Below are 27,277 nucleotides of genomic sequence, written 5' to 3' on the forward strand. Positions count from 1 at the left end.
TACGTTGTGTCACTATGGGCGTACGGTCTGTCTGCGTGTGTTTGTGTGTGTCTCGCAGATATTCAAATGAGCCTGCCATGTCTTTTTGTCAATAGGTGGTCCTGCCAAAGCATATGATGCAGTTTAAAAGAGAAAGGAAATTACTTTTTATTCAAGTCATTCTGTCGAGGCTAGGGCTTGGTACGAGATGACAGCAATAATTAAACTGGCACAGTCAGAGAGGCCGGCCCTGTTGTCTCCTTGAAAACACGCTCATGCACACACGTCCACATTCACAAGCCTTCACTGCCCCTGACAGGGTAAAAGCTGAAGACACAGCGCTAACAAGACTTGCTGTGGTGACTGGATTAGATTTGTTAGCACTAGAAGAAAAGTCTGGCATCTCTACCTGATTACAGGTCCCTGATGCGTTTCTGCTGGTCTCCATCATCACTACAGAGCTTTGATTAGCAGCACAAACCTGATTAGGCCAGACCAGACTGATCTGGTCGGGGTCAGGATCCATTATTTCTAAATTACCTCAGGCTCATTTTATTTGCTGATTTGTTTTTAGCCCGAATCAAACAACAGGAAGGTAGCAGATGTATGGAAGATATTTATTGACGTTTATGTCAGCAAGGACAAAATAGCTGTGTGTTTTGCTCCAGTCTGAAAATCTGCTTTGACTATTATCCCATGATAAAAATGCATATGTTGATCAGATGTTGACCAGATCCTTGGTTCTGACTTTCCTAATGTTTCACCAGTTTCCTAGAGGTGTAAGTTGAAGCAATGTCTTCCCCCTTAATTAAACACAATTAATAATAATAATAATAATAATAATAATAATAATAATAATAATGTTCCTTCCGCCTCTTTTCACCCACCCAGTCAATTTATCTGACATTTAGACTCATCTACCCTCTTTCATTATCTGACATCCTGTGATTATGATCTGCCTGACAAAGGATTCAGCTTGTTTACACTTTGAAAAGTTCATAAACGATCCCCTCATTAAGCTGTCAACTTGATTGGCTTATTGTTTCTGTGCCGTGCTTGCTATGTAGTTTCCTGACGGTTGAAGCCACTGACCTTAGCAAATGTCTATCCATTATGAATGCAACACTAAAGTTGTGAAAGTTAGCGAACGCTGTCATACAGCTGAGCTATGCTAACAACTGCTGTCAGAGAAGCCGAGGAGGGGTGGACAGGGGGTCACATACATTATTGACTGGTAGAAGTGTACACTAAGCCTTGCCTCCAGCAGGAAGAAATATGTTGCTCTGTAGAGCAGAGTTGCTATTTAATACATAACTTACCAACAACCCACATTAATCTGTATGAGCTATATTTATCAGCTCTGTTTGCATGTGTAGATAGCAGTTAGAAAACCTTTTCTTACATCTGAAATAGCTCTGTACCTTTTATAAACATGTGCTAAGCTAATGCACCTGAATAATTTGTCATGCTTCTACTTGGTAAGATATATAGCTGTTACTAGGTTGTAAGAAGAAATGCTAACTAAGCCTTGGCCTTCTGGATCAGTGCATGTCCTGTGGGTCTTGGTTCTGCCAGAGGTCTGATCCGTGGAGGCCTGAGCTGGACTGTGTGGTATTGGCTCGGGTCAGCCCATCAATAGCACTGGGGACAGCAATTAATATTGTCAAAGCAGCCAGGGAAGAGTTGCAGCATCAACAAAATGGAAAATTGCTCTGTGACACTTTGCTTCCTCTGTTTTGCACATTTAGATTGGGTACCAGCCAAGTACACAGATTATGGCGGACAGACAGACACAAATGGAAAGACAGAGAGAGGGAGGATGGTAGTGTGTGGTTTTGAAACACCAAGTCCCAATAATCAATACTTCACAAGTTTTCAACAGTTCTGCTGACTGACGGCGAATACAAAGGGAATATGAAGGGCCTAAGCCAGCGCCCTGCCATCCCATTCTCCTCTCTCTCATTTATTCGTTCTTCACACTTTCATTTTATGTCTGGACTGAACATTTTCTTTTTCATCTTAAATCTTTCAGACTATATATATATACATATATATACGTATATATATATATACGTATATATATATATATATATATATATGTATATATATATATATATATACATATACAGGAGTACAAACACATATTTACATACATACATAGACACACACACACCAAACTAAACTGTTACTAAACACTAACCTGGAAGAGCAGAGAGAAAAATATGAACGATTAAACCATACCCAATGTCATTATGTGCATACATACAGTATACACTGTATGCATACATGCCTGCTCGACTGAACTTTTGACTATTCTTAACATTTACCTTTCCCATCCTTTCTTTCTACATCCCCATTTCATCACTCTAGAAAACAATTACATCTCTCTCACTGGGACCTCTTACAGAGAAGGAGAAGAAAGAGACTGTTGCTGCCCTGACGTTGACTGGCTGGCTCTGCATTGTCGTTAGTAACCATTACTCTTAACAGACACTCACACACAGATAGACGAACACGCACAGAGACATGGCAATAATCTGAGACTGAGGACAACTGATACAATTAGGGAAATGAGGGAAGCAGTGCTGTCAGCTCAGCGTTACAGTGTTGAATGCCAGGGAGGAAGGCAGACAGTAGGAAAGGGCAGGACAAGAAAGCAGAGCCGAGCAACAATATTTAGGTTCCCTATCAGAACTATACTGTACAGTGCGTCAACCATGATGGGAAATTCCTAGATAAGCAAGTTTATCTCTCATATACCAAGTCAGTCTCTTATATATGAATAATATATTAACAGTTTTTGCCATTCATCTTCGATTTCTTTTCACTGGTGTCTGACTTCTGTGGTGGAAATGAATGTATAGTTGTCAGAGTGCATAGGATTAATTTTTCCCCGACAATTTCTTTTTAGCATTGTCCTCATCTGTTAAGCAATTACATTGCAATGTTAAGAGGAAACACATCTTAATTCAAATCATCTGCTGCAGCTGACGAGTAGTGCCACATTTATTAAATGCTTTGTGTTTAAAATTCCCTGTACATGTCAGCAGGCAAAAATTAAATTTCAAAGGAGGTTTTGCTGGCAGAAAATGTCATTTAAAGTCCTGTGTGCACCTTTTATTTTTTAAAGTATACCCATGCAGAGCTCCCTTGCACTACACTGGTAATCATGTTGAGGACTACAGAGGCGTAGCTGCCACAGGTAAATTATATCAGCAGGTACAGAGCGTGCAAAGGCCGAATGCCATTACAGGAGAAACAGCCGTGGCAGCAAGGCATCTCCTCTGCTTTGAAGTGCATTTAAACACAACCATGCTTGACTTCAAAGAGGGCATTACAATAGCTCCACGCCTTTCATTTTGAACAACATGTTCACTGTTTCTTTAAATGTCTACTGTTGCCACCCTTTTGAGGAGAAGATGAGAGGAAAGGAAAGGAAAGGAGAACAACTCAGGAACTGATGAAGGTGAGAGTAGTTAAACAACGGCGAGCAAAGATGCATGCTGAGCTCAGGAATAAACACATAGCTGTAAAAGCTACAAACAAAGACACACACACACACACACACACACACACACACACACACACACACACACACACACACCCTTCACAAGCTCTGGAGATGATAAGGGAAAGAGGAAAAGGAGATGAACACAATCAAACACCAATTATAAATGCATACATTCTGTCACTCTCTTATACACACACAGACGCACAATAACACAAACTCACATGAATTTAACTTATAAACATATTTCTCTTCCATATCATCTTCCTCTCCTCCAATTAAAAGCATTATCTTAACGCACAAATATGAAAGAACAAACAACTCTCACATCAACTATGTACATGTATGTACAGGCAAACCTTTTTACGGCAGTAGAGGCTGCTGTCTCTTAGCAGGTGGTGGTGTGCGATAAAAAGGGTGAATCAACGTGGAGATGGGAAGATATAACCACGTTGACAGACAGGGGAGAGCGCCTGCACGGAAATTGAATCGCTGAAGCGCCACATATACTTTAGCAAAAAGCAGAGAGATGAGAAGAGGCAGAGTAGAGAGGGGGGAGACAGACAAAAGAGCGAGGGATGCTTAAGGCAGCAGCGAGACTGCTCACAAGGCCAGACAGATGAGGGTTTGAGGCATAAAAGCTGAGAGAAATTGGAGAAAGATGGAGAAAAAGAGGGGAAAAGACTCATTGACACTTCCATTGTATGTTTGCGACTAACAATCCATCACAAGGCCAACTGTTAGAATTGAAAATGAGAGAAGTGGCGGTGAAGCGCAATCACGATAGCAGCAGACAAGGGGTTAAATCCTCTTCTGTGTTTCACTTGGCTTTCTTAAATTTTCTTCCCCATAACATTTATTCTTCCTGTTCTTTCCACGGCTTTCATCTGTCTTTGCTAGAGTGCAATCCCATCACCTCTGTGACCGGTATTCCGTCTCATCTTCTCATCAGCCCCCATAACTTTTACTCCACACAAATGTGAACACACACTAGCACAAACAAACCCAGTGAGATGTACAATTATCAGGCATCCAGCACGCGGCCAGGCGGCATTAGAGAAGCCATTATTCAACCCTCAAGTCCTCATGCCTCCAGGGATATAACACACTCTTGAGGAGATGGCGCACACATAAAATTATGTTTTTAGCTTCAATAGATCTAATATGACAGAACTGACTCAAAGTTTATCAGACAGTTGCAACAAGTTGACAAGACACGTCTCTCTGTAAATCCAGGTAATCCTGGTTCGGACAGCATAGAGCAGTGTTTGAATTCCAAAACAATGATCATTATTATGAGAAAACTGATTAAGTGCTCCATTTTCTATTACAGAAGTTAATACATAACCAGTAGCAATATTCAATTAGAACCTTGCATTCATGCCAGCAATCATTTTATAAGAGTAGGAGTCATATTTTTGAAATGCCAGATGACTCATATTAGCATGAAATATTTAAGCTTCTCTGTGTGTTTGGTGACGACAGCTGTGCATGTGGCGGGTGGAAATGTGAGGGCTTTCAAAGGGAGTCTAACACGGTGTAACAGGCACGGTCAGGCAATCCGAGCGGGCAAATGTACCATACATATGATTATAATACGTGTAGATCAAATCAAGCATTCTGATTGTTTGAGAGTGAGTCAAGAGGTGTAGTTTATTCAGCCATAAAGTACTGTACAGCCTGTTTACATTTAGAGCGTTCCATATCATTGCGCACTTAAAAACAACAGGTAGATTTAGATTGCGCGACCGTTAGTTGTCATTTCAAGCTTGACAGATACCAAACATGTTCGTGTAAACTTTGATATTGTAACGTCCGCAGTAACGACTCGCAGACGTTGGTTTCCTTAACTTGCAGGTGTATTGCTTGAGTGTTCACAGTATTGCAACGGGGCTCTTCGCTAACAGTAACGTTAGCTCAAACGGAACAGCTAACAAGCTCACGTAGCATCCCCCACACTAGCATAACGAACGACAACACAACGTCACTTCCTCCCTAAAATGAGATGAGGAATGAAAAGGGTTTGACCACAAAATCGTGATAATTTCTAGTGAAAGATAATTACGTCGGTCATTTCCCGACGCGAGGCAAGTTCGCTGCGCGTCGGGCCTAACAACTCCCTTGAACAGTACATTATTGCACGACACAGTACTGCCTCTCGTACCTTATTGCTTAAATAATAACAGGCATAAGCAAAGCTAAAGCAAGGAAATAGTTTGTCACTATTTGTGCCGCTCTCTGTCCTTCCTCGCTTTCCTTTCAGCTTGTATCCTTGGACCAGACTCTCAGAGGGAAATCCAATTTGTGTCAACAGCACCATGTTGTCCTGATAAGATCTATCACCTGGAGCTAGAGCTGCAGCCAGAAAGGTGATGCACCGTGGATGCATCCTGAACTGCACTTATTACAACCCTGATAAGATCACACATATCCACACACGCAGACATGCTCACACACGATTCAGTTCATACTCTACATGTATGCATTCGACAACAGTTATGAATAAAGCGTTCAGATCTTTCATCTCAAAAAATTGCACGATAAAAAATACACTAACATTTGTCATTCCAAAAAGAACTATCAACAACATTTGTTTAAAAGTAAAAGTACTCAATATGCAGAATGCCCTCTTTCAGGTTTATTGTATTTTATCATATGATTATTATTATAATGCCTGATGCATCATAATTTAGTGGCATTCTACTTAAATAATGCTTACATTTGATATGAAATGCATATTTAATGAGTAGATCATATTGTATATCAATCTGCAAGGTAACTATTAACTGTCAAATTTGGAGGGGAGTAAAAAGTACAATCCTATTCTAAAGTATAAAGTACCTAAAACGTACTTAAGTACGGTATTTGGTCACCACAGGATACTAACATTAGTCCATCAAGTCCACAGACTCACAGCATTGAACAAAAGAAGGGACAACACAATTTTGGTTTCAGTTTTGAACTTTGTCTTGAAGTGGCCTTTCAGATACTGATGGTTGGTCTGAGCAGATCAATAAAGAGACACAGACACTGATGAGTGTCTCACAGTCTCTCTGTCTGTCTGTCACCACACCCACAGTACCCGGTCTTTCACATATCTCTCTCACACATACACACAGAAAATGCAATATGTGTCTGGTTTCACTAAAGTAATGTGACACTACAGCACTTCTTCAGACATCAAATAGGGTCAGCAAGTGATTTCACTGAGCTCCGTCGAGTACCTTTGCTTTTCATTCCCAGCCTTTCTGGAATAGATGTACCAATGCAACTGAAAGTACTTTCTATTTATATTTCTATGTTGTAATTACATTGTTATGTGCTATGTTCTGCAGTGTCTAAAATGTTCGAAATATAACAAAATCAAATAATTACATTTTGTAAATACATCTTTATATTTACTTGTGCTTGTATTGTAGTTTGTTTGTATTTAAAATACGTTGCTTAGTTCTCAGCAAGGTTTAGGTTTAGCGTGATGGATGAATAATCAGGAAGTGACAAGTACCTTCATTGCCTGGGCTTTCTTGTGAAACATCTCCTCCATGTCGTCTGCCAGCCTCTTTACCAGACGCAGCCCGTCAATCTCCTCCACTCCCACTGCCCGCTCAAACTCCTTGTATTTCTGAAAAAAACCACACGTTCAGGTTACAGTTGCAAAGATAAACAATGTGTTTTCATTCAAATTAACTACAAAAAAGCATGATTTACTTTGCTATAGTTTAGAGAGTGATATCAGGCAAATTAGTCCTACCTAGAGTAATATTTCTCAGGCAAAGCAAGGCAGGGAAATTCATGACAAGATAATGGCAACATGTTAGACTTAAAAACATACTTATGAAATAATGATTGTATTGTGGGCATTTTGGGGAAAAAGGAAAGCTATAAAAAGCAGTTTATTTATATAAACTAAAATCATAAGTTTGCCTCAGTAGGCTGTTTACAGCATATTACACAATCTACAGTAAAGGAAAACCTTTTCTTTTAAAGAGTTTAACAGGAAAGAAATGGAAGAAATGTTAAGAAACGCTACATAGTAGAAGGGATTCCTATTCCAGGATGAACAGACATGCAATAGGTGTTGTGTAAGTAGTGGCCAAAAGCAGTACTTCAATTAAACTGTGAATCAGTGGTTCAAAAGTGAAATATAGCTTAGAAGGAGTTGCTTCTCCAAACTAATTTACATATAAACAAAACCAATCAGCTCAGCCAAACGAATTGTCAGCCACCTTCCAATTTGACCAACCACACACAAAGCATCGATGACAAGGCTCTGCCCTCAGTGTCTGCCCCACACTAAGTCACATTATTCTGCAATCCTACAGTGCTTAACGTAACCAGCACCATAACCGTGGACAGTGACATTAAGTCTTGCTAATTCCACACCAATTCATGCCACACACACGTAAATGCAGAGCTGATCTAAGTGAGGAGGTATACTTCTACAGAAAAAAAGAGTAAAATAAAACCATTTTTGAAATCTCTGCAAAGCTTTAGGCAACTGTGTTCCACTCTTTGGGGATTTAACAGCAGATTACCGCCATATCAAATAGCATGCCCCCTCTAATGTTATGCCAACCTGCTTAGACGCACGCTCTCAGCTGCTCGTGTACAGCGACACACAAGGAGCTGAGCGAGGGGAGAGGGATCACGGTAGGAGGTGGAGGAATAGGGACAACATCAGCCACTCAGGCGGCAGCTTTTGGATTTAGGCAATCATCTGAAAAACTGCAGGACATCACCAAGCAGAGAGGAATATTGTTTCTGTTTTGTATCAAAACATTTGAATAGGGTGAAAAAAGGACACTGAGAGAAGACCCTACATTTGAACATTAAGTTGTTATATTATTAGAAGTATGGGCACATTGATTGATTGCCTCCATCCCAAGGGGAAGATGCAACCAAAAAGACACAAACACATGAGAACATTGAAGTGAGAGAGCAAACACTGTGTGGGTGCACAGAGATTAAAGATATGCAAAGACAGGTAGGATGAGGAAGAAAGGGAAGGTCGAGGGATGTTAGGATGAAAAGTGGAGGTAGAAAGTAGAGAAACGGGATAATGGATGAACAGAGAGAGCACAGGAAGGGACTATTGAAGTGGGAGGTCAGAGGGCGGTTTGAAATGCTATCTGAATTTGAAGAGCTGCAAGTGGGCAGGAGGGAATCATTTGGTTAAATATGGATTTAAAATAAGAGCTTAAGTGGAAGGGATTTTTTGATAGCAACTGGAGTGATTAGAGGGTTTGATTCATCGTCATCATAATGGAGTCTGGGGTCATTAAAGACAGGTGGAGCAACGAGCAGCAGGAACAGCAAAGAGCTGCTGACATTAAGAAGCCAGGGAATGGTTGAATGACATCAGATTCATCAAGGGAAACACTCACTGCTTCATCTTTATCTCCATATCATAGAATCAACACTATGTTCACAACCATAACACTGAGCAGTCTGTGTGCCTTTGAAACGCTGCCGAAGTGGTGCCTTTGCTGCCAATTCCATTTGCATGCCACAGTTTGGAGTATCAAAATTGTCTTCAGAAGCTTTGGTGCAGCGGTCCAAATGTGCTTCTGTTTCGCATATGTTTAAGATTGGATCAGACACAAAGAGGGAAGGCAGGAAAGAATTAAATAAATCCTACAGTGGGAAGACGCACCTGAATACAATTATTTTTCTTCAGAAGTGTTCTGCGTGACATACTACCCCAACCACAAGTTTCACATTTTCTCAAAAAAACTTTTGTCGCTCACCCAACAGCACTGCATATTAATTGCAGCCTCGAGTAACGTATTCTGTAGCCAATCAAAGTGACTGGCTGATGACTCAGAAGCCAAATTACAGCGACCATAACCGTATGAAAATCAGAGAGATAATCCCACTGGTGACTGACAACTGCTGTGTGTTGGAGGAACAGAAAATCCAGGTTTAAAGCCAATCCTGGCTGCTGGCTGGTAGTGGTGGGTTGTTATATCTGACAGGTCAGTGGCGGCTCAAACCTGAACTGGCTTGACTGGTTTCTTCACCAATTTTCTCTTTGTCCATTCTCACTTTACTTGATCCCTGGAGCTCCTTCTTCTCTGTAGTTGGTGTCTCTCCTGCTTTCCTCTTTCATCCATCTTCTTTCCTGCACCCACTGCCTTTGCTAATTATAAAAATGAATGGCTGACTTCATGGATGCAGTCATTGCTTAAAAAATCTCCCTGAACACAATTCTAAAGTCTAAAGTATATTTTTGTCTGCAGCTGCAGTAAATCCTGACACATTTTACACACTTCACTAAGGCATAAGAAAAGCACTGAGCGCCCATGGCCTGAGCCGAAGTGTTTATGTGTTTGCGTTCACGTTTGCCAGTGAGAGGCAAAGAGGGTCCAGATGACCACAGGCTGTCTGCAGCGCTATGTTCAGTCAGGCAGGCCAGAGCAGACCAGGCCTAATTAGCCTGAAGCTAGCCTCTTCACATCACATCAACATCACAGGAAAGCCAACTGACACACATCCAGAACCACCATTTCCCAGGAGAGGGGACAGGAGAGCGTCTTCAACGGGCTTTATTGGCAACTTAACGTCAAATCTAATTGTATTCTAATACAATGGATCTAGAACATGTAGAGCGGCTTAACGTAATTGATTTGAATTGTTTTAAAAATTCTAAAGAAACATTTGTTCCTTGCCACCTGAGAAAAACCACATCATTATGTTCTGCTTTGGTGGTGGTGGCTTGTATTGGGATCACTGGGAACACTGGGCTGGAGCAACTGTTCATCATGTCTTCTAGCTGCTCATCTCCTGCAGAGCAATGACCCAATCTTCCAGGAACTGTATGTTTTGGCCTGACTTGCTGTCAAGCCCAAAATAATGTTCCTTCCCCTTTTCCCTGAGGATTGTTCTATTTGCTGGTTGTGCACCTGGATACTGGCCTGGTTTACCAGTTGTACATGTACTCATTTCACCAGGGAGAATTCTGCAGTGCTAACCTATAATATGTCCTGAGCTTCAACTCAAACTTCACGACTAAGTGGTTCCATATTTTAATAGTGGTTTCAAAACATTTGACCAGCCAGCTTAAATGAGCAATTTTCAACCCCATATTGTAGCAGCTAAGGATCGGTTCATCCGAATTGCAGAAAATATTTTTCCTTTTGCAGAAAAGGTTACATTTGTCTCGGCTTTGAAATATCTGCCTCTGATATTTCTGGTAAAATACTTTTATTTGTTACGTCACAGCACTGAAAAATCAAATTGCATTAATGGACAAATTACAAACTCAAAGTCAATGTGTCTTTCTAAAAAACACATTGGAAAGATGCAGTGCTGATTATTTCATAGCATGACTCAATACCAACTTAATTCCATTCACCTATTGTATAAATGCAGGTGATAAGACTGGTTGGGGGAGTTTCCAGCTGTAACTTTACTGTTCATAGATTGATGATGTTTTTATCATTTTGAAGTTAACTAGCAATCCTGTAATCAACCACACTAAACAATTGGCAGTTTAGGAGGGTGGGGCTCAGTGTGTTGTACAATATAGAGGTTTTGTCTCTTGACATCAAAATAACCGTCTCTGTCCAGTTACAAATGTACTTTTCCCTTGAAATATATATGTATATCAGGTTGCTAAGGCTGCATCATGTGTCTATTTCAAAAAGTAATTTCAACTGTGTTGAAGACGAGCAGTGGTGACACATATCGTATGGACTGTGGTAACTCTATCCATCTATTCCTTTCCTCCCTCACCGCTCTGCTGTGCCGCATCACATGAATGAGCTGATGCTGCTAATCTCTCTACTGCACCGTGCTCTGAGTCTAGGACAACAATCAGAGGCTACAATCGCCATAACCAGGCTTCAGCACACAGAAACAGAGGCACGTGCAAGCCAGCCATGTGCACCCACCCACATGCATACAAAACTTGATAAATAATCCAGTAAGTACATCGTCGTTTCAAAGGATACGTAGAAGTAGATGGCAGAATACCTGCGTATAAGCACGTTTTTCTTCGTTGGTCATTCATCACAATGAAGTGTGAATGACATAATACCACATGTGTTTTTATCTGTGTATGTCATGTCCTTGGGGTTTGATAATAAAGTGATTAATGAAGGGAAAAAAAATAATTTCACACTAAGACTGAATCCCAATTCCCCAAATCCCAGCTAATTTTACGCGTCACCGGAGCCCACTTTACCTTGGCCTACTCTCACACAATCTCACTGCTGTTTGAATCTCTCTCTCTCTTTCTCTTTCTCTCTCTCTCTCTCTCTCTCTCTCTCTCTCTCTCTCTCTCTCTCTCTACACGCAGACATATAAACTATTCCTATGTTTTACTTATTACTTATTAAATAATTAAAACATAATTTACACCTAAATGTAAATGAAAAAGTGCTTTTGCTCAGATGTTTCCTGTCTCTCTGGCCCACAATATGAAGTTGAACATTCAAAGCAGAAAAGGAGAGGCAGAAGTAGGAGTCAAGACAACAAGCATACTACCCTGTGTGTGCTATTCTATCCAGTCTGAGTCAAGCTGTGTAATTTCGTTTTCATTCACAAAAAGCAGCCCTGTCAGTTTTGTTTCCTTCTGCCTGCTTATCTGACTACAAGTAGAAGGGTCTGATTTGATGAACAAAAGAGACATGGCTCAGAAAAGCCTCTGCAAGTGTGTGTGTGTGTGTGTGTGTGTGTGTGTGTGTGTGTGTGTGTGTGTGTGTGTGTGTGTGTGTGTGTGTTTGTGTGTGAACCGATAAACAATAACAATGGGAAACATAAAAAAGGGAGAAAACAGGAAGAAAATAACTGTATCAGGGACTCCTGTTCACTCTTTTTTAGCACTTATCTAAACAAAATGTATTTTTCTTTCTTTCATTCAACCATACATGGATACTCCATTTATTATCAGCAGATCAATAGCAATGTGTTCCATATGTTACTGAGTAAAATTCTAGTAGAAAGCGACAACCTTGTGCCGACAGTACGAGAGTACATATTCTCCGAAAACATGATCAGGAGAACAAACGTTTTGCAATGTCATAATTTCCTATAAAGGACTACTGACTTCCCGAAGCCATGTTTGTAATTACAGACAACATGCCTCAGGGAGGGGGAGGGGAGTGGCGGTGCAGCGACAAGGAGAAAGGAGGTGAGGAGAGAAAGCAAGAAGAGGTAAGACCTAGAGGCGTCACATGGCTGAAGTTAATTCTGCTTTCTGCCACGGTGTAACTGGGCCCCCACGGAGTGTGTGACTGTGTGCAGTAACCAGGGAAAAACCCAGAGTGAGGGTTGAGAGACTGTCTATAGTGAATGCAACATCAGTCAAAGTGCAATTGTTTCAAACACTCCAAGTCTGTTACTTGAGCGGACAGGACAGGCGAGCCAGCCCAAATCCACAGCAGGAAATCACTGCTGGATCAGAGGATCGCCCAGGAACGCTAAATCGTTGCTGTGCCCTCCTCTTTTCATCTCCTTCCTTGTATGCCAGCCGACAAATTGCTCCCTTTAAAAGAAAAGCGCTGGCCGGAGATGAAGTGGAACAATTCATTTCACGCTTGTCTTCCCTGCCTCAAAAGCATGTTGGTCTGAGTCCCGTATCTGGTGGCACAGAGACACTCCCGACGGATAGCAAAACACACACACACACACACACACACACACACACACACACACACGTAAATCAAGCACTTACTGTAAATGCTAATCACAAAGACATAAAACATCTTTAAACAAAGATAAAACTCCTGGGATCATAAACTTGTCTTGCCTGACTGACCACACCTTAATTGCTGCTCCATTCACCATAATGCAAAATGTATCAGTGGAGATGAATATAATATTGATCACAACGCAGAGATGTCTTAAAGTAAGATCAATGTGCTGGGATTGAGTGGGGTGCATTGTGAGAACAAATGCACATGCACACACACACACACACACACACACACACACACACACACACACACACACACACACACACACACACACACACACACAGCTTTGACAAACCACTCCATCATACAGTGAGAAGAGGACAGCTCTTGATAGGAAATAAACTGTGCCGTAAGAAGTGAGCTGGGAAATACTTCATTGAGGTCTGTCGCTGGCTCCTGGACATCTAGCACGCGGTCAGACTGACTGGCTGAAAAAGCATGACTTGGAAACCACATCGTGGTTTGACTATCACTTGGCTGTAAGCGTCCTGGTGTCGTTTATTTTCTTATAAAACAAGATCCAAGACACTTAATTGTCATTGTAGGTATACATAAAATGTTTGTTAAATTCCAGTGATCAACACATAGTAAGCAAGATAAAACAAAACAAAAGACAACAAGATAAAAACAATCAGGATAAAAACACATAATAGAAGAAAATAGATACTAACAAAGTATTGCACATGCAGCGGGTTAATGTGTACAGTAAAGTGCTGGCGGGTATCATTTTACTGCTGAGTTACATCTGAAGGCATCATAAAGCATCTGCTAAACATACAAAGTTGACCACATACAGTAAAAATATTAAACTATCCCCCATGCTATTTTACTTTGCCAGTTGAAGGCAATTCATTATTTTAAACAACTTAATGAATGTGGTGGCTGATTCCAATGAAAGATAATCGAATCCTGTCTGGCTTAATAATAATGTTCCAAATAATTTATCTCTTTGCTTTTGATTGATTGATCTGTCTCTGTTAAGTCGAGACAGATAACAACAGCTAAATAATGATCCTTATCATCACTGTTACTTGCTGGTTCCCTATTCTTCAGTGGGTTGACAGCAGCTGTAAATATGTTATCAGAAAAAGAGCTGAAAACAGAATTAATTGTTAATTTGCAACTAAACTTGAACTTAGTGCAGAATTGTCAATTGGAGTAAAAACCGTCAATATCTCGGGAGGGTTCAATTAACAAACTATCCCCAAATGTGGGTGTGAACATACCAAAGACTGATTGTTCAATTACAATAAAAAGTAATGCTGTACACCAAGACGTACAACTCAGACTTGAGTCAGACAGGGTTTTGCATATTGAATTCTTTGCCTCAGATTTCGAACCTGCATGGAACCTGGTCAATATACTCTAATATACTACAAATGAAAGCCAGAACGCTTCCGATGCCACAATAATGTCCCGTTGCCTTCAGATTCTACATGTGAATAAAGAATCGGTTTATAATGATTACAAATACTGTAACGGAAAAACACAATTATTGTACGAGATGTGAAAGGAATATTTTGAAAGGTCAGGTCATTTTAATGGTCATGCAGCATTCATACCCAAATCTGTGTATGGGGACGTGTGACTTAATATAAAGTAGACCTAAAGGACTTGAGACTTGCTCTGACATAATTGAGCAGACTTGATTTTTTTTCTTTTTCTTGAGACCAAAGAATACCACGCCAGATCTGTGAGGCTAACATAAGCATGCTCACAATGACAATGCTTACATGCTGATGTTTAGCAGGTATACTATTTATTGTGATCACCATCTTAGTTTAGCATGTGCTTGGCAATATTTGCTTTCTAGCATGAAACACAAAGTACAGCTGAGGCTGATGGAAATGTATTCACTTTGAAGGGGCATCCACGTTGGTGAGATTTTACTGAATACCACCAACAAATGTCAACCTCGTGGTGGCATAGTAAGAAAAGTCAGGGGACCAAGTCAATGTGCTTCATCTTCTAGGGATCACAACCATTCATGTCAATGGTTGTTAAGATATTTCAGTCACGACCAAGCAACAGACCAACAAATCAATCATGGTGGTTTTCTCCAAAACGTTTGATATTATCCATACTTTATAACTAAATATAAACATAGGATTATTATTTTTTTATCTCTCAGAAATGAAATATGGGATTGCAAACAAAAGCTGCTACCCAAAGTTACTATCGTTCCAAAGAATTAAAAGAACTACAAAGTGAAGGTATTTTGTTAGTTTTCCTTTTGAGATCTTAGTCACTAGGTTGATGGGCAATGTTCTCGGGGCAGCGAGTCTCTGCGGTCCTTCTGTTTTTCTAATGGTCCAATAAACAATCAGTCCGATCCTGCCACTAACTCTGAGCGTGACCACAGAACAATACTACAATAACGCTATTAGCATTCAGGCAGTAGCACTCCCTACAAGTTTGAATTAAAATAATGTCACTTTGCTCTTTTTTATTTCAGTATAATTGAAACAAGTTACACACCTCACCCATTTCACTCCTCAACACAATTCTCCCACCTGCAGCTCCGCAGTGCTTGTGTATGTTTGTGTGTCTAAGTGCTTTTGCAGTAACAGTGTTTAAAGGCTGCCTGAGGGCTATTAAGAGTTACAGTGGAATAACAGCTGTACACACAAACACACACACACACACACACACACACACAAACACACACACACACACACACACACACGAACAGACACAGCCTTATGGCATAGCTAGTACCAACGTTCAGGAGTTTGTCCCAGGATGCACTGCGTCTGTTGGGCATGCACCATTGCCCCACAGAGTGGGTGCCAAATCCCAGCTATCTCTAATGACCGCCATCTTTCAATTTCCTCACATGTCTTGCCATCATGGTGTGTGTGACCACCCACCCACCCACCCACACTAGCACACAGAAGCTCCTTAAGGGCTGAGGCTGGCATCGCCACTAAAATAAATAAATAAATATATATATATATATATATATATATATATATATATATATATATATATATATATATATATATATATATATATATATATATATATATAATTTACATATAAGAATCAAAGGCAGCCTACAGTATGGATAGGAAGTACCTTCTCTACACTCTCCACTCCACTTTTTCTTTCATACAGCCATAAATCACTTCACCAAAAAACATAAAAGCCCCAAGAGCAGATCTGATCTGTTCACATGGAACTGATAAATAGTCCACAGTCTATCTGTAGTTGCCTGCATTCAGTTGGTTTCAGTCGTGGGAAAATAAATGTTATGCTTTGCAGCACGTGCAATATGGCTTGCTGCTTCCCTATTCCATTCCATACATTCTCACAGTCTCAAATTGATTCTAGCAGCAGCCAGCGTGAAAGTAAAAGGAGAGAGCAAAACATTGTGGTGGATGTATCAAGGTAATATTCATCCTTGCAAGTGGAGATTTATTATGGGCCTCACAAAGAACGGGGGGGGGATAAATGTGCCACATACAGAGCGGAAGAATACTTTGAGAACCGCAAAACATTTATTAGTAGACACTTTGAAGTTAACTGAAAATAAGAATATAATAAAAACATTTAAATAAATGTAGAACATAACATATACACTAAAAATGATATACTGTGTAGGATGAAATATATTGAAGAAATTTCTCTCTCTCTCTCTCCCTCATGCATCAGACATGTTTTCACTCTTTCATTATCACTTGGGTTCAAGATGCCTATACTATGTCTCGGAATAAATTAATATTTAGTGGCATCATCAACCACACCTCCTACACAGCAACTTATGGTAGCCTGCCTTTATACTGATCGTCCAGGCAAAAGTGCATTGATTTTATATGCCGCATTTCCAGTCAATATCAAACAGGATACTTTTTTGCATTGATTGCGGTTAGCCAAAAACAGCTGGCTATTTAGAATTGTTGGCAGCCATAGTTAATCAGTTTCCAAATTAACTTAACAGCTTCCAAAATCCATTAGCAGCCACACACACAAACTCTCGCAAGAATTTTACACAAGACGGGATGCTTTCTAGTCTTAACACATTTTAAATCACTTCTTAAAATCTATTTTTATAGAATTGCTTTTAAGGGATGTCGTCCTTGTATGTCCTTTTATGCAGTTATTTTGTTCCCCTGTTTTTGTTTGTTTATTTTATCTATCTATTTATTTGATTGGTATTCCATTCTCTCATTTTGGATATTTGTTTGGTTTTGTTGTATTCATTACCTTCATGGTGTGGTCCTTTTTTGTTTACCGGTACTGACGTTATGTATGGCTATGCTTTGCTTCTCTGTAGAGCACTTTGTAAACTTTGTTTTTAAAGGTGCTATATAAATAAAGTTATTGTTATTATTATTATTATTATTATACTTCAACCGAGTGCTTGAGATGGAGTTATGTACGTCACAACGCAACATGTGCTTTACCAAATGGTTAAGAAGAGCACTGAAGGGTATTAAATAACCAATACTTTGTCACCACACACCTAAAGCATGACCAGCAATAGATATTTTACTTTTGCGAGTCAATGACTAATTATGAACCAATATGACGCTGTAACCATTGGATAAATCAGAGGCCAAACTGAGGACCAAAACATTGAAAAAAAATTATGCAGTGGAAAAATAATGTATGGGTTGGCAAAAATGTCTCTTTATAGATTAAATGTGGACTGCTTACTTAACGGTCTTTCTTACTGCACATGAACATCATGTAATCAATTGAGCTCAGTATTGACCCATACTGATTATTATGTCTAAGTAGTCATTGCCACTTACTCAGGGCTCAGCATTACCACAATGCCAGCACAGGCCTTTAACCCACATCATGTGTAAAGGAGACACAAAAGGAAACAAAAATAAATACCCACTAATAGAGTGAGACATTTTTGCAATGTTTTGAGGGTGGGATTCTTCAGTGTTGCCGGGTCCAGACCTGTGAATCTGTTGGAGTCCACTGATTCATCTGGCATCGTAACATGAAACAGCGGCATGTCTTCTCAATATTGCCTGCTATTGTTGGCTAGCATTTTTTTTTTTACTAATTGTATTCTTCCACCCGGTGTTAGCAAGTGTGTCATTGGGTGGAAGACAACAAGTAAAGGTGAAGGTCATCAGAAGGAGAGGCTACTGTTCCACTGAGCTAGATTTGGCAGCACTTTCAGAATCTATAAGAAGTGTTGTGCAAATGGGGCGCAGTGTGAGGCTCCATAAAGTACAGCCAAACGAAGTGTTTATTTGTGTGAGTGTGTGTATGTTGGCAGAGGTGATGTAGAGACAGAGGGGGGGTGACTTGGGACACATATTGAGGCCGCCTGAGAGTGCAGCGAGTGCACGGCAGTGCTGGGCCAGCAGAACTCGTTTTTTTAAGCGTGTGGGCACTAACACTTGCTCCAAACACTGCCGTGTCCCAAGATCCCCTACCATGTATTCTTTAGTGCCATAGCTGCATCCTATCCATTATTGAAGCAGATGGATGGAGGGAGAGGAGGAGAGAAAGTGCGAGAGAGAAGGGGAGAAAGAGAGAGAAAAATATTGGGGATAGGCACAGGGACACAAAAACCCATGGGTGAAAATGTTGAAGGAGGGAGATTTGACAGAAATGTAGGTAATAAAAAGGACAAAGTGAGGGAAAGTAAGAAAGAGCGGGGGTGCTAGTCCATCTTTAATTATGAGCAGAACATATAAAGCTAAACTCTCTGAGCGGGCAGAGATTTAAGACATATAAGGAGGTACTTGTGATTGATGGAGCAGCTGTAATGGGTCGGATGTCCTTTACGGGCCATCTTTACCTACAGCACACAGGGAGGACCCAAACAACCGGCAGGATGATGGATGTGGGCAGCAAGTCACAGACAGTCCTTCACACATGTCGCACACGTTAATGTGCTAAATAGTACTAGTCCCGCCCCTTTACCAGATTTGCTTATGTTTACTCTCTGCATGCAATCCATTCCGGAGCACAACAATCTGTCATAATTACAGAAATCTGTGAGAGTGTGTGTGTACGCTCGCATACTTGTGTGCGTCTGTTAATGTCCGGTGTAGCCACGATGAGATGCTCTTTATCTGTAGGCCAGCAGAGGCAATGTCAAACCTGACCAGCCAATGACGGATGACAGAGGATATTTATCCTCAGTGTTCAAATTCATCATCCGAACAGCACATAGCAAAAGGTGTTTTACACTGTATGCAAACACTCTGAGAGCATGTGGATCTTCAGCAAAATCTTCAAGAACTGGGAAGAAAAATGTACTTCCTTCCAAATTACCTATTAAATAAAACACTTTTCAAGCTGGCAAATTAACTTACTCAGACAGATTGGGGATAAAGCAAAGAGGTAAACCGCACAACAAGTCATCAAAAGACACTTGATTTTCTAAGCCCCACAAACACGGCGTCAGCAGTCGTGGTCTTTAAGGATTTAAGTTCTTTAATCCGGTAGCAAAGGGCCTCGCTCCCTTGCTCCTGACCTCTCTACGGCAAAGGCAGGGTTTTGATTTACAGAGGCTTTTCTCATGCTTTTTCACAAACAAAGCACTAATTACAGTATGAGTGAGTGGCTATGTTGGCTAAAGCTGGTCTGCTAGGACGTGAAAGGATAGTGAGAAAAAAAGGCTGCACTCTCGCCTGCTAACACTGTAATTAACTCTGTGACACGGCATTCCTCATCTTTCTCCATTCTTTTTATTCTCTTACACACACTCACACACACACACACACCTCTGTCTTCCCCCACGCTCTACGAGGAGTGTCGGAATCTAATTTAGCATCATGCTTTGGTCAATGAGAACAAGAGGGAGAGGGAGAAAGAAGTAGGAGAAGAAATGGGAGGGTTAGGGGGAGGTTAGGGAAAGAGGGACAGTCATCAGCACACACCTCTCCACACCCCCTTCACTCACCTCGTCGGCAGCCGTGCTGTACCAAAGCTGACAGCTATTCAATTTTCCCAAAGCTAAATCTAATCTGCAGCAGTGTCCTCCTCACTGACACACTGTTACACTGGAACGGCCCAGCCATCACCCACCCTGGGCAGCAGACACGCACGCACGCACGCACGCACGCGCACGCACGCGCACGCACGCACACACACATAGACAAAGTCAGCCACGGGTCAAGAAACCCCGCCCCCCCAAAAACAATTACAGTATCATCTAAGAAACTACTATTTGAAATGTGTGGGTATTTCTAAAGTGTAGAGGCCTCCCTAAGATAATGAAATTCACAGATGTACAGGTCCACAATACGACACTAAAATCATATCATAACTGTTTAACACCTATGCTAACACAAGATTTTCTTGTCAAATATTTGAAACAGACAAATTGTATATTATTTAAATTACATTCGTTTCTTTTTGAAAAGTATGACAAATGCATAACATTCGGGAATAAAAAATGCTGAATCAAATTAAAACATAAAGCACAGTGGAGAATAAAATTTTAAAAACTCATAAGCTATTTCTTAATTTTTCCCACTGTTGCCATCCATCTGTCACTTCTAAATGACATAATTAGTCATGCTCTTAAATCTGGTTAGTGGGACTAAAATAAATATTCAGAACAAAAATTTATATTTTTTTCCCAATATAGACAAAGTGCCTTCTGGAGTATTAAGTTATGTTTCTGTGAAACAAGTATTTTCGTAAGGTCTCTAATAGATCAAAACATGTCAATATAAATATATTTTGTGTGTGTAAATCACTTAACTCATCGTGTACAACACAATTAACTTATGTTTCGGGTTTGTTCAATTCTAGACAGCATTTTACCATTTTACCAGTTTGAAGGATGCTATACGCATTGTTTTTTTATTTGAGAGCATTTTTTATCAGGAAAGATTTAATTTCTGATTTTTCATCAATCAGTGATATTGTATTTTGTAGAAATACCAACAATTATGTTACATTTATCAAGATATGGGGGGGGGGGGAGTGTTTACTGCAGGGCTCGAGGTGCCGACAACTGCAAAATGAACGTGTAGGCAGAAAAAAAAAATAGTATTCAAGATGTCTTTCTCTCTATACTCCATAACCCCAGCACACGTCCAAACCATTGGCTTCTTCACTTCCCTGGACAACTTTAATACTGATAGATTTTGTTCAGCCACCGCTTCTTTTTGAGGAACCACTCCACTTTGTCTTCTTTTGCTCATAGTTTAAGAATATTGTCAGCATGTCAACATGTCAGTGGCTCTTTGGTAAAGAGAGAATGGTACCATACATGCTCACAAACACAAACACACACACACACACACACACACACACACACACGCACACACACACACACACACACACACACACACACACACACGCACACACACACACACCACACACACACACACACACACACACACGCACACACACACACACACACACACACACACACACACACTCTCTCTCTCTCTCTCTCTCTCTCTCTTCTTCCCCATCCAGACAAATCGATTCCAGCATACTCTTGGTCACACATCATTACTTTTTCCTATCATCCTCTGATCTTTTGCTGTGTAAACGGTGTGTGTATGTGTGATTGAGCATGCTTTTAGTAGGTATGCAAACTTAAGAAACACACACACACACGTACACACACACACACACACACACACACACACACACTGCAGCAGATATACAGTACAGTATGTCTGCTGCCTACAGCTTAAACTATCAAAAATATAAATATATCGCCGCTATGGCGATCCCAGAGAATGATCATTTGTCTTATATCTTCTATTACCAAGAGGCTTGAAGTTATTTCAGCGTGGCATAATGTCCCACTACTTTGATTCCAGAAAGCCATAACATCAGTGAGGTGAAAACTAGTCCAGCGAACAACACACACACAGACACAGCCATCACAGCCAGGCTGGCTCGTATAGACAGGTTGCTCAATGATACATGAAATTAAAGATTTCAACAGAATAGCAGTGAAGAGGGTAAAACACACACAGCTAATTCTATCTATCAGTGGGAGATGTTTAATGTGTTTCAAACAAAAGTTTCCTTTTCTTTGTATGTGTATACAGTGTTCCATGTGCACATGTATTCTGTTTGCTAAGGTCTGATTTGTGTCTTGATTTTATACACACACACACACACACACACCCTACTGATATAACCTTGAAAGAAGAGCTGTTACCGATGGATACAGGAAACGGGCTGTGGCATGAGAAGGGAGGACAGCTTAGGACAGGAGAGGAGAGGAAAGAGGAGAGGGGTGTTTGGATCAAAGGCCAAATCTGGGATTTCTGTCTTCATTTGCAAATAATTAGATTCATCCAATTGCTGTACTCCTTCTGTGAATTATGTTGTTTTACAACGTATTAGTCACATCATTTAAAGTCATACATTTGTCCAAAATTTAAACTGAATTTACTGAAAGCATCTCTATTAATTATCTCAGAAAGTCATTTATGGCGTGGTTTTATGTTATTAATCATAATAAATCACTTTTTTATTGCTTTTGTTGTTTTTTGTGATTTAACTTTTTATTATGCCCATACTGCTTGACTATGTATTGTACTTGTTTTGTTTTCTACTTCTACCTTGCTGCTGTAATCCTGCAACTTTCCTCGCTGTAGGACTTTAAAGGATTATCTTATTCTCTTTAAGAATCTCATTCAAAATAATTAACCAAGAATAAGACACAGTCAACACAGAAATTATTAAATGAGTGGCATTTTAACTGGGAACAGAAAGTAAAAGCACAAGGCACAGTAGGTGCAAGACTTTGAACTACTGGAGAGAAATTTCGACAAAACATAAAACTTGACAAACACTGTTTTGTCATCATGTTACTTCTGCGGTTGCTTCGCTAAAAGTCGTGTAATGTAACAATTACATGTGTGCATCCTTGTGTTAGTCTACTTATGAAGCATGATTGAGGTTAAGTTGTATGCATAGTGTGTGTGTGTGTGTGTGTGTGTGTGTGTGTGTGTGTGTGTGTGTGTGTGTGTGTGTGTGTGTGTGTGTGTGTGTGTGTGTGAGAGAGAGTATGTCTCTTTCCAAGGGAGTATTGTTACACCATAGGGTCAGAGAGATAACTGAAGAGAGACTGAGTCTATCTGTCCCTTGCCCAGGGGAAACAAACATGCACTCACTCTCTCTCTCTCTCTCACACACACACACACACACACACACACACACACACACACACACACACACACACACACACACACACACACACACACACACACACACACACAATCCTTGGTCTTTTCTCCTCCGTACCATATTCCTCTCTATGTACACCAGTGTATATCCCTCGTTCTTTCTGCCTATTTAAAAGCATTTGCCCTCGGGGAAACTGTGGTCACTCCTCAACGTTCCTGTACAAGAGCTAGTCGACTGTACCGGACACACAAAGAGGGAAAACATACAGGACTGTGAGCATGCATCTATAAACCCTGTATATCTGACGATACTGTAAGGTCCAGCAAGCGGGCACTGTGAATAACACTATATACTTGCAACATTCGGTGTCAAAGATGCACTTTTCCGACAAAGAGGTCTTTTCTTTGCTCAATTAACCCTGGGGCCCTCATTTGCATTTCATAAAGAGGTCGTCACTCTGTGGGAGGGTTATCTTTTTTTTTGAGACACAAAAAGATGAGAGGGGGGAACAATTTTCAACAAGATAACGCCACTCCTTTGGCTTCCGAGCAGCTGATGAAATCCACGCTATAGGATTTTATTAGTCTAAGTGACTGTGCTTGTGAACATGCAGTGCGCGGTCATGTGCTACATGTACTGTATGTGTGTGGGAGGGAGGGGGGAAGGGGCATTCTGTGTGTGCACTCATGGAAAGGGAACATATGTAAGTTTTTGTGTCAAATCACTAGTTTGGCCTGTGTGACACCAAACAGCAGCCACACACCACAGTGGGTCTATGCATCCGACAGTACCCTGAACTGATGGCCCCAAGCACAACATTGTGTCTGTGCACCCGCTGAGAGGTTAGCTTCGGCTTGGCCCTTTATCCATCGGCTATCCATTAGCCAGTTTTAACTCATGCTTCATCAACTGACCCTCCATTAGGTAAATTTGCATTCCATCACACTCAAATTTTGCACTAACGCTATAAAGCAGAGTGGAAGAGGGATGGGAACAGACTGCAGAGAGGTACGAAGAGACTAAAGAGGGTGTTAGAAATGTGAGGAACATTCAGTTGCTGAGCAAAAGTGTGTCTGTGTGTGTGTGTGCGTGCGTGCGTGCATCTGGCAGAGCTTGTGAATTGGACACCCATTTAAAGAGTGCATTTTCCGAATAAGCTTTTAAATCTGTGCCTACTTCGTCGACATGCATTACCGAATCTCAAGTGGCTAAAAAGCATGGATCCTGCAGTTTAAGAGATGAAGAGTTTCGCTCAAATCAAAAATTACTCAACTGCAGTCATTTCTGCTCATAAGCTGGCCTTTTCACACCCACAATGCAATTTTAAAAGGCTCTCAATCGTGTTCTTTAAGCTCTTAAATGAACAGTACTTTTCCAACAGTATCACATCATTTCAGCTTTGCAAAAAAATATCTGGAGGACAGTGTGGGTCCCTGGGTGTACTTACACAATGCAGGACGATGTAAAAATATTTGTTCAAATAAAAAACATATTTCAAGGAGATTAAGGCTCCATTATAAAATATAATATCTTGAGCACAAAAATCCCTGCTTACGTTCAGTCATGTGGACATTTTGGGGGGATACTGAGGTTCCATGGTAAACATTCACTTTCAATTTGACAACTGAAGTTGAAATCAGACAATACAACTGCTCACCTTCTGCAGCAGCTGGGAGCCGGAGTACTTTGCAGAGATGGACTTCATCTCCCCACCAAAAGCTGAAGCCCACAGCTTCACACTGCAGACGGCACACACAGTTAAGCAATGAATGAGATATATGGACGAAGAGGCCACAATTCAGATTAAGAATTAACAGGCTGATTTAAAAAGTACTGATATACAACAACTAGGCAGACATTTGGAAAAAGAAAAAGTATCACACTCAACAAACACACCATTAAACATCAGCGGAAATGATTCAACAAAACAACGCAATAAGCCATCAAATATGTTGGGGACTTATGCAGCTGGCGTATTTTTAATAAAATTGTTTTAAACGTGAAGTTTCGAATGATGCGTAAAACAGCATCTACTTACACGGACGGAGGGATGCTTTGGTGGGTGCCTCCCACCTCACTGACCCTGGTGCTTAGAGTTGAGAAAAGTAAAAGTAGACACATACACCACGCACTGGAAATCACACAGCTCCGATCCACCTGCATCTTGGGCAAAGATACCCTCCCTACGCGCACAGAGCGAGTTTTGGGCTTATGCTGCCACCGTGGATTGCTTTCCCCCCTCCAAAGAATCCAAACACGAAAAGAAAAGGGGGAAACGGAGGTAGTCAAAAGTCACGTATGCTGTCTGACTAAATCGTGCATGGCAGTGTGTTCAGATGAGCGCTGCGCGTTGGCAAACGGCAGGATCCTCAGCTGTGTGAGTTATCCAAAGTGCCGCGGTGTTGCCCCGCTGACCGGTGCGGCGCGCACGGCTCTGCTGCCTGAAAGTCGAGCTCGACTCCTCCGGCAGGGAAGGTCCGCTCTGTCGCTTTGTTTGACCGACCTCACCCGCAGAGAGCAGAGAGCAGAGGTTCAGGGGGAACCGGGGAGATCATCAAACGATGCAGCGCACAAGAGCACGCCTACTCCTGGAATGATGCAAGTAGCCTCCTCTCTGCTTCTCTGCTCCCCTCTCTCTCTCTCTCTCTCTCTCTCTCTCTCTCACACACACACACACACACACACACACACACATACACACACGCGTTCTCCCCTCCTTACTCCCAGGATAGGCTACTGAGGATGCTGTTATTGTTGTTGAATTGCGCCATACTTCTGCCTCTCTCTCTTTCTGTCTACCTCTCTCCTCCCCACTTATGTGCTTTAATACGGGACAATAATAGCTAGCCTTTAGCTTTCATGTCAGATCAAGTCATGTACTGTATGCCGAGTTCACTGAAGCAAGAATTACTGCCAAAGTGCTGACGAAAGGCACAGAGGGAGAAGACAAAAGAAAGTGTGCGTGTGTGTGTGTGTGTGCGTGTGTGTGTGTGTGTGTGTGTGTGTGTGTGTGTGTGTGTGTGTGTGTGTGTGTGTGTGTGTGTGTGTGTGTGTGTGTGTGTGTGTGTGTGTGTGTGTGTAAAAAGACACAGAAGGTAGTGGGGATATGCAGACTCTTGGTGGACCCCATCGGACCCCATGTGCGACGGATCGCATTTCACATAGAGCTGGAAGGACTCTAGCAAAGCATTGGAAGGGGATGAACACTGACTGACACTGGCTGCTCACAAGAGTCTAAACACCAACACGTACAGAAGTAGAGTCAGCATCACTTCTAGATTTGTCTGATATAAAACAAAAGTGTACATGCATTCTTCAAAAAAGGTAGACATGTATTATTTTTGGATTATGTGTGCCACCTTAAGTGGCATATACTCATACAGGAATACATATTCCATTTGTGTTGTAAAACAATGTAATTATTGTAAACAGTTGCTGTGTGATCCTTCTTAAAAAAAGATAAAAGCAAAACTCCTACCAACCACAAAACACCAAACGTTCTTCTTACCATGGGCAATATACATGTGTATATATATATATATATATATATATATATATATATATATATATATATATATATATATATATATATATATATATGCCTAGTAAGTAATACAAAATGTGGGACACAGAACACTTAATTAATGTATTTCCAATTATTTTTTACATATATATTATGGGGGAAAATGCTCAACTCATGTTTTATCTTATTTAATGCTCTTAAATTGTAATTTTTTTCAAGCACACATGAGACATTTTGAAGTTAAATGACAATTTTTATGATGTTTACCTTCTTGATTCAGAGCGTCGCCTCTTCCCTTTGTTTCCATCTCTGCATGTTCGTTTATACTGTATCTCGTGTTGCCTGGTGGACAGGCATGGAGAATGTGACTTAAGGCATAGAGCAATAAAGAGGTTTCCTTATTCCTGCAAAACTGCAATAATAAAAACACAAATATCAGCTGTTTGACTGATTTTTTTTTTCGTGAATGGGAGTTCTTATCCA

At 40.8% G+C, this 27,277-nt stretch overlaps 1 protein-coding gene across 1 annotated transcript in view; it reads right to left on the bottom strand.

Moving 5' to 3' along the window:
- cacna2d3a (calcium channel, voltage-dependent, alpha 2/delta subunit 3a) overlaps positions 1-25,434 on the bottom strand; it is a gene marked incomplete at both ends in the record, with an annotated part of 108,392 nt that extends 82,958 nt beyond the window's left edge. The window contains 3 exons of the mRNA XM_079225797.1: positions 6,993-7,109; positions 24,929-25,010; positions 25,310-25,434. Coding sequence (XP_079081923.1) covers positions 6,993-7,109; positions 24,929-25,010; positions 25,310-25,434 — 324 coding nt within the window. The remainder of the gene's footprint in view (positions 1-6,992; positions 7,110-24,928; positions 25,011-25,309) is intronic.
- Positions 25,435-27,277: the final 1,843 nt, after the last annotated feature.

This window comes from Taurulus bubalis (assembly GCF_910589615.1).
Source record: "Taurulus bubalis genome assembly, chromosome: 11".
Lineage (NCBI taxonomy): Eukaryota > Metazoa > Chordata > Actinopteri > Perciformes > Cottidae > Taurulus > Taurulus bubalis.